A 9,225-nucleotide genomic window follows, 5' to 3' on the forward strand; every position below is an offset into this window, starting at 1 on the left:
CTCGAGAAGACGCTCGAGCGGATACTTTTCGCTTCAAAGATGGCGGCTTCTGAAATTTTCTGGCCGGACACCTCCGGCGGTAACAAGGCGCACCTCTACCCAACGGCAGAGCGGTAAGATCCTGTTCGTGACGCCAAGTTGTCGCGGGCGGAGGAGGGGACGCTGCGCTCTCCCACTGCTCGGGTCCGGCCGCCGCTGCTGCTGCGGCTTGCTGCTGCTCGGTGGCTCGAGCGATGGGCCGGATCCCGGGGACTCGAGCGGCGCTCCTCGCCCGTGAGTGAAAGGGGATTGGTTTTTGGGATTGTTTATTGTCCGTGACGCCACCCACGGTTGTGGTGATTTTTTAATAGCACCACCGCTGCTCTGTATGGGGATCCCGGGAGCGGTGACAGGGAGCAGCAAAGTTGTTAGTTCTTCCCTCCGTGGGTAGGGGATGGTTGTCTCGGGGCCCTGGGATGAGGTGGAGGATTTTGGGATGGCAGGGCCGGTGCAGGGCTTGGGGAGGTGCAGGGTCGCGGGGGGGGCAGCGCTGTGCCTCACGGCACGGTGGTACTCACTCAGCCTGAGACGATGACACAGTTCTCGGTAAAACACACGGCTGGAACGACGGTTCCCACGGACGGCTGCTGTTGCTTTTCCCCGGTAGCTAACGGTGACTGTCTCTTTTCCTGCACCTAAGTTCACTGTTGGTAGCGATGGATTCCCACCGGTAACCCGCTCCCCGACTTGGATATGGGCCGGAGGAGCCCCTCTTTGCCCGCAGGTGCTGGCCCTGAGAAATTGGTGCCTTGGCGGTGGTGGTGTCTCTCTCATACGGTTGGACTGTTGCCTTCAATCAGGACTTAGTTGTTTGGAGACCCAGGAGGTCCCCTTCACTGACGGATTTGGCAAATTCACGGCGACTCCTAGCCTTGCCGGGATCCGAAAGGCCCCTGCCACTGGTGCTGGCTTCTCCTTATATACCGGTCCGGTACCGCCGGGCCACCACCCATCCGCGGTCCTTACGGCAACTCCGATCAGCCTCCACTGCAGACGGTCACCGCCGTCTGCTAACCTTGCTGTCTCGGTCCGGGGCACACACCCGGACCAACATCAGGCTTTTAGCTGTCACTTTTCCTTCATTTTCCACTTTCACCTCACAACTACTCTCTCTCCTCTCCAAAACTAAACTGCCTGGTTTTTCCGCCTCCAGGACTGTGAACTCCTTGGTGGGTGGAGACCAACCGCCTGGCTCCACCCCCTGGTGTGGACATCAGCCCCTGGAGGAAGGCAACAAGGATTTCAAGTCTAGCTCAGATGTACCTAACCGGGTTGTAGGGTGTGGTGATGTCATTACCTGTGACCCCTGGCTTGCCCAGGGCGTCACACATCCATTAGGTGTGAAAATCCCGGAACTTTACTTGGCTCTTTCCGATTCCCTTGTTGCGGTGGCAATCGGGGTAATAAAGGGTTAATGGCAGCCTACAGCTGTCACTAACCCCTAGATTAGTAGTTGGAAGCGTCTATGAAACCCTCCCAATTATTAATCTGTAAGTGGAAAAAAAATAAACCCAAACACCAAAAAAATCTTTTATGTGAAATAAAAAAAAATAAAAAAACACCCTCTTTCACCCCTCTATTAACCCCCAAAACACCCATGTCCGACGTAATCCACACGAGGTCTCAGGATGATTCCAGCTCTGCTACATCTGAAATGACAGAGCGTGGTCATAGAACATGACTGCCGACTGTGAGCTTCAGGCAGAGATTGAGCCACGCGATGAGCGGTGATGTCACTCCTGTTATTTATGGTCACAGCTAGAGGGTTCACACAGTCCTCCACCTGTGATCGCAAGTAACCTCACCTGAGGTCACTCAGTTCAATGAGTTCACCTGAGGTCAGGTTACCTGCAGTGATAGGTAGCATTGCAGAATGCAACCATACAATTATCAAGCCATATGATGAATTTCAGTATTTTACAGGTCAAGTTATTGTTTTATTTTTACCTTCCAGTTTGCAAAAGGAAGATTTGGAGTTTCCTCCTCTTGAACAGATAAATGAGAATGAAGAGGCCAATCACTCTACCCCATTGATTGGACCACTTGGGCGTCTACTGGGAGTCCATTCTCCAAGTCCACCTCGTTCTAACTCACGACTGAGCTTGTTAATGAGAAGGAGCGGGATACCACCAGCACTCCCACATTTTACACACCGAGACATGGGAAACAGGGGTGGAGAGGCCCTCCGTGATCTAAATGTATTCATGTCTACCCCTTTTTATGAAAGACCAGGATTTTATAGTGCTCCTCAGACACCACTTAATGGAGGTCCAGCATACTGTCCACGATTTCCCGCTCATGGAACTCCTAACCTTTGTCAAACACAAAGAAGCAAGAAGATAGGGACATCTAATGAAACTTCAGATGAGACAACCAGCGTATCTCCTGGATCTAAGGAGTGCTTTGTGTGGCCACCGGGAAGTATGGAGGAACAGGAGGAGGCCATTATCAATAGTCTGGAAAGAAGTCCCTCATTGAGAACAACTGACCAACCTGTGCAGAGTCCTATACAGATACCTAGAAGATTACTCCGAGCCCACCGCTTATCTGCATTACTGCAAGAAACCCAGTCTCTGGCTTCACCTGATGCTTTGCATACCCCAGGGCACAAGGCGTCACATCCTATTTTTTCATTCTCTCCTATGAACTCCCCAAATTTGCAAAGGGCAACTTCCAAAATCTCTCATGGGCAGCCAGATGTAAACTATGAAGGAGGAACTAAAGAACAGAATGCATCTCAGTTTCCTTCTCCAAAAGATTCTGGCATAAGTCTAACCGAGGGAGACTTTACACAACTTATGGAAGTAATCATGGAGGCTGGGGAGCCGTGTCAGCAAGAGGACAAGAGTGGTTAATAAAAAAAATGAATATTGACTGAATAATAAAGACAAAAAAGTAGTAGATGCATAAAATGTAGATTCAGGCTGTGATTCCATTAGGCAGAAAACGTTCTCCTGCCAGTCATATGCCATGTAATCATTTCATCAGTATTGACTTCCTATGAAAGCCTTTAAAGGGTTATTCCCATCTCGAAGATCCTGTCCAAATATGTAGTAAGTGTAATAATAAGATTAGCAAATACCTCCAAATAGAAACATAGTATAGTTCTCCTGATATACAAATGTCTCTTACCTCATGTGTAGGGCATTGCTGCTTGAGTATCCATGGTTATGACCATGAGCAACTAACTGTCAACATATAAGTCGTCATAACCATGGATACCTAATCTGCAATGCCCTGCACATGAGGTAAGAAACATGGCTAATCAGGAGAATTATACTGCACTTCTAATTTGAGGTATTTGCTAATTTTATTATGCCTACTACATATTGGGTCAGTATCTGGGAATAACCCTTTAAGGGTGCAAGGAACATCATTGTAAAAAATCTGTTACATTTATAGTCTTTATTTATTTTTTTACTAAAGAAACAATTATAGCTTCACTGTCATCAGAAATTACCTAATAATAACATAGCAGATTGATGTGAGCAAACAAATGATGTTGGTTATATACCAAGATGTTGGCTGTTTCCATATTCTCAGAACCTGGACAGAGTTATTCCCATCTCAGCCATGAAAGAGTAAGATTGGAAAAGCACTTAAAAGGAATCTATGTGCAGGTTTTTGCTATCTAATCTGAGAACAGCATAACGTACCGTATTTTTCGGACTATAAGACGCACCGGACCATAAGACGCCACCTGGTTTTAGAGAAGGAAAATAAAATTTTAAGCAAAAAATGTGATCATGACACACTGTTATGGGGGCAAGGATCTGCTGCTAACACTGTTGTGGGGGTAATGTAAAAAAAAAAAACCAACCCAAAACAAAACAGCGTGCGGTTCCTTCAATTTTGATAACCAGCCAGGATAAAGTCTCACAGTTGGGGGCTGGTATTCTCAGGCTGGGGAGACTCACATTATTGGGAGCCCAATAAGCCTAAAAATATCAGCCAGCAGCTGCCTAGAGTTGCCGCATCCATTAGATACAACAGTCCTGGGACTTTTCCAGCTCATCCTGATTGCCCTTATGTGGTGGCAATCGGGGTAATAAGGAGTTAATGGCAGCAACCCATAGCTCCCACTAAGTGCTTAGTGATGTCAGCGTCTATGAGACACTCCCTCATCACTAAGCTGTAAGTGAAAGTAAATAAACACAAACACCCAAAAAATCCTTTATTTGAAATAAAAATACAAAAAAAGCCCCCTCTTTCACCACTTTATAAATCCCTAAAACACCCCTCCATGTCCGAAGTAATCCACACGAGGTCCCACGACGCATCTAGCTCTGCTACATCTGACAATCACAGAGAGCGGCTATAGAGCACGACCACTCTCTGTGAGTGTCAGGCCGCAAGTGAAGTGAGCTGCGCGGAATCAGTGGTGACTCCAGCTGTCACTGCACATCACCTGACTGAAGCCACTGCGGATCTCGCGGTCACTTCAGCCGCGGCCGGATTTGCGGTAACAGGTGGAGGACTCCCGCTGTATACTCACCTCTCCTCACTCCTTGCAGCATCGCTCGTCTTCCTGTCTGTGTCAGCAGCAGCGCCGCTGACCTGTGTGGAACCGCGCTGACATCATCGCTGTGCTCACCACTCTCCACACACATCAGCGAGCCGGCAGACAGGAGGAAAGCGTGATGCTGCAGGGAATGGTGAATGGTGGTGAGTATCCCGTACTTATTCACTGTCCCCCGCGCTAATGATGCACGGGGGGCAGTAAATACAGCCACACATGATCACTCCAGGCTGTAGTTGCCAGGGGAGATCACGCAGGCCGGCTCTTTAGTATGGGCACCCCCCGCCCATCATCCCGCCCACCTTTCAGCGCCGGCTTCAGGGCTGAGAGATGATGGGCGGGATGATGGGTGTGCATATGAAATGAGCGGGCCCACGTGGTCAGTGTACCCCTGCTACAGCCTGCTCGTGCCGCCGATGACCCGTTCCACTATTACCGCACCCGCCTTCACCCGCTACACCACCACTGCACCGCAGCCATCGGACTATAAGACACCCCCCCACTTCCCCCAAAATTTTGGGGAAAAAGTGAATCTTATAGTTCGAAAAATACGGTAGGTGCAGAGAGTCTTATTCCAGGGATGTGTCACTTGCTCAGAAGCTTGCTGTACTTTAAATACAATCTGTGTTTTATCAGCAAGTGATTATCACTGTAGGACTAGGAGTCTTGTGGCAGCCAGTCCAGTTAAAATGTGTAACCTTACCCCCACCACTGATTGGCAGCTTGCTGACAAATGTACAGTGTACGCAGGAACATGCCAATCAGAGGTGTGGGTGTAGTTATACACAGCTCATCATTCATAGCACTGCTACATCTGGGGCAGAGAAAACTGGGATTCTATCAAAACTGTGAAGTGATGGCCCAGGGGCGCCTCTGGCTGTGTAGTCGTGGCACCCGAGGATTCAAGGCTCACCCCTGACTCCACCACTCCTTTAATGTTGGAGACTGACTTAGTGGGACAATGTGTGTCAGTGTCTTCGTCGGAAGGTGCACAAACAGTCCTCAGGCAAAAGTTGATGCTAACAAAAGATGACATTTATTTTGCACAGATACAATCCGGTCAGCAGAATTCGGCAATTTCTGTGGAGCTGGGGACAACCTGCCCAAACGCGCCCTCTGGTGGGGATATGCCCTGGGTACTCCACTTCTCCGGGCTCCCACTCCTAAGTCAAGCACACACTGGACCCACACCAGCGGAATCAGACCTTGAGGTTGCGTACTCCTCCGTTGCTCCGGCGTCCCCTGATGTTCCGCTCATACACACTGCCACCGATGGTCACACACTGCTGTCCCGGATCCGACTACCCTTCCACACACACCACAGACCTTCCCTAGACATCCAGCCGACTCCTCCTTCCCCGGTGGCAACAGCCGTCCCACCCGGCCACTAGGGGGTGCCCTAACACTAGCATACAATACAGTATTAAAAATACAACACTTTTATTAACAACATTTTCCGGTCCTTTAGTAGGGGTTATGAGCACCCACTACAACTGCATTCAGAAGTCTCATAAGTGACTCATCCCTATAATCAGGTTCTCTGCCCCTACATCATGCTGCTCTCAGATTACATAGCAAAAACGTGATGACAGATTCCCTTTATTAGCAACTTTAATAAATAGATATCCAATTTTGTTTAAACATTGACAATTAAAGTATTGACTTACATTTGCGTATTATTTCTTATGGGCTCTTGGATTTTATAGACTTTTCAGATTGACATATTAAATGTCTGGGTACAACTACTGAGTAGTTCAAAGACTCCCAAAATGGTCCTACAATATCTTAGTATACTTCAGATTTCATAGAAGTTAAACACAACGTTGTGCCATGTGCTTTCGGACATTGTACCATGAAGATATTCTCCTTATTACCATTGTTTATAGGAGAGAATAAGTATAAAATATTCCGACATTCGTGTTTACGTATTTGTTCAATTCATGTTTTTCATGGAATCAACATGGATCCATTATCGTTTATGGAGCTGCTCACGTGTCCGTTTTTATACTTGCACTGAACAACAAAAATCGATTACAGGTCTGCTCTTGATCTGACTTGTGGATCGAATGTGACCACTCAATTGTAGGAGGTCCATGAAAAAGACAGCTAGCATTTGGATACCACCAAGATATAGGCAACACTGATGGCAAAAATGGCCAAACAATACAAAAATGGATGAAAATTGGATCGAGCACACTGACAAAAAATACTCCTTATTTCCCGTATACTAAAAAAAACATGTCTGAATGAGCCCTAACTCTGCGGTACACGTCCTTCATACGGTCGTTAAAGGAGCCAAAAACACGCTTTACACGCTGCGATATCGGTACCGATATCGCTAGTGTGCGTACCCGTCCCATCGGTTGTGCGACACAGGCAAATCGCTGCCCGTGGCGCACAACATCGCTCAGTCCCGTCACACTACTTACCTGCCTACCGACGTCGCTGTAACCGGCGAACCGCCTCCTTTCTAAGGGGCGGTTCGTTCGGCGTCACAGCGACGTTACTGAGCGGCCGGCCAATAGAAGCGGAGGGGCAGAGATGAGCGGGACATAACATCCCGCCCACCTCCTTCCTTCCTTATTGCGGGTGGACGCAGGTAAGGTGAGGTTCCTCATTCCTCCAGTGTCACACATAGCGATGTGTGCTGCCCCAGGAGCAGCGATAATCGAGAATAGGGGGGCATGTCACCGATGAGCGATTTTGAACGTTTTTGCGACGATTCAAAATCGCTCATAGGTGTCACACGCAACAACATCGCTAAAGCGGCCGGATGTGCATCACAAATTCCGTGACCCCAACGAGATCGCTTGAGCGATGATGCAGCGTGTAAAGCGGCTTAAGATAATAGTGAAAGAGTTCCGGCTCAATTTATGTAAGAAAACTGGTGTACACGTCTTATTTCTCACAAGTTTTAGACATTTTTTAAACTTTACTAGACGGTTTAGAAAAGTGCCTAGAAAACGGCTCAGATTATTCAAGATCGGGATTTTGTACACCCGTCCTTTAACAGCGCACTAGAATGGATGCACCAAATTTAAGTGCAAACAGGACGCTCGCTCACCCGGTTCCCACATCTGCATTGATGGCTCGAAAGAGGATCTTTGACCTTTCTTATATATATATATATATATATATATATATATATATATATATATATATATATATATATACACACATATACAGTCATATGAAAAAGTTTGGGAACCCCTATTAATGTTAACCTTTTTTCTTTATAACAATTTGGGTATTTGCAACAGCTATTTCAGTTTCATATATTCATATATCTAATAACTGATGGACTGAGTAATATTTCTGGATTGAAATGAGGTTTATTGTACTAACAGAAAATGTGCAATCCGCATTTAAACAAAATTTTGACCGGTGCAAAAGTATGGGCACCCTCATCAATTTTTTTATTTAAACACTCTTAACTACTTTTTACTGACTTACTAAAGCAATAAATTGATTTTGTAACCTCATTGAGCTTTGAACTTCATAGGCAGGTGTATCCAATCATGAGAAAAGGTATTTAAGGTGGCCACTTGCAAGTAGTTCTTCTATTTGAATCTCCTATGAAGAGTGGCATCATGGGCTCCTCAAAACAACTCTCAAATGATCTGAAAACAAAGATTATTCAATATAGTTGTTCAGGGGAAGAATACAAAAAGTTGTCTCAGAGATTTAAACTGTCAGTTTCCACTGTGAGGGACATAGTAAGGAAATGGAAGAACACAGGTACAGTTCTTGTTAAGCCCAGAAGTAGCAGGCCAAGAAAAATATCAGAAAGGCAGAGAAGAAGAATGGTGAGAACAGTTAAGGACAATCCACAGACCACCTCCAAAGACCTGCAGCTTCATCTTGCTGCTGATGGTGTCAATGTGCATCGGTCAACAATACAGCACACGTTGCACAAGGAGAAGCTGTATGGGAGAGTGATGCGAAAGAAGCCGTTTCTGCAAGCACGCCACAAACAGAGTCGCCTGAGGTATGCAGAAGCACATTTGGACAAGCCAGTTACATTTTGGAAGAAGGTCTTGTGGACTGATGAAACAAAGATTGAGTTGTTTGGTCATAAAAAAAGGCGTTATGCATGGAGGCAAAAAAACATGGCATTCCAAGAAAAGCACTTGCAACCCACAGTAAAATTTGGTGGAGGTTCCATCATGCTTTGGGGCTGTGTGGCCAATGCCGGCACCGGGAATCTTGTTAAAGTTGAGGGTCGCATGGATTCAATTCAGTATCAGCAGATTCTTGACAATAATGTGCAAGAATCAGTGACGAAGTTGAAGTTACGCAGGGGATGGATATTTCAGCAAGACAATGATCCAAAACACTGCTCCAAATCTACTCAGGCATTCATGCAGAGGAACAATTACAATGTTCTGGAATGGCCATCCCAGTCCCCAGACCTGAATATCATTGAAAATCTGTGGGATGATTTGAAGCGTGCTGTCCATGCTCGGCGACCATCAAACTTAACTGAACTGGAATTGTTTTGTAAACAGGAATGGTCAAATATACCTTCATCCAGGATCCAGGAACTCATTAAAAGCTACAGGAAGTGAATGGAGGCTGTTATTTTTGCAAAAGGAGGATCTACAAAATATTAATGTCACTTTTATGTTGAGGTGCCCATACTTTTGCACTGGTCAAATTTTGTTTAA

At 46.4% G+C, this 9,225-nt stretch overlaps 1 protein-coding gene across 1 annotated transcript in view; it reads left to right on the top strand.

The window, feature by feature from the left end:
• The window catches only part of LOC142254232 (bestrophin-4-like), a 69,677-nt gene extending 63,276 nt beyond the window's left edge, over positions 1–6,401 (top strand). The window contains exon 10 of the mRNA XM_075325233.1: positions 1,994–6,401. Coding sequence (XP_075181348.1) covers positions 1,994–2,894 — 901 coding nt within the window. The 3' untranslated portion in view covers positions 2,895–6,401. The remainder of the gene's footprint in view (positions 1–1,993) is intronic.
• Positions 6,402–9,225: the final 2,824 nt, after the last annotated feature.

This window comes from Anomaloglossus baeobatrachus, chromosome 10, assembly GCF_048569485.1.
Source record: "Anomaloglossus baeobatrachus isolate aAnoBae1 chromosome 10, aAnoBae1.hap1, whole genome shotgun sequence".
In the NCBI taxonomy this organism is placed as follows: Eukaryota; Metazoa; Chordata; class Amphibia; order Anura; family Aromobatidae; genus Anomaloglossus; species Anomaloglossus baeobatrachus.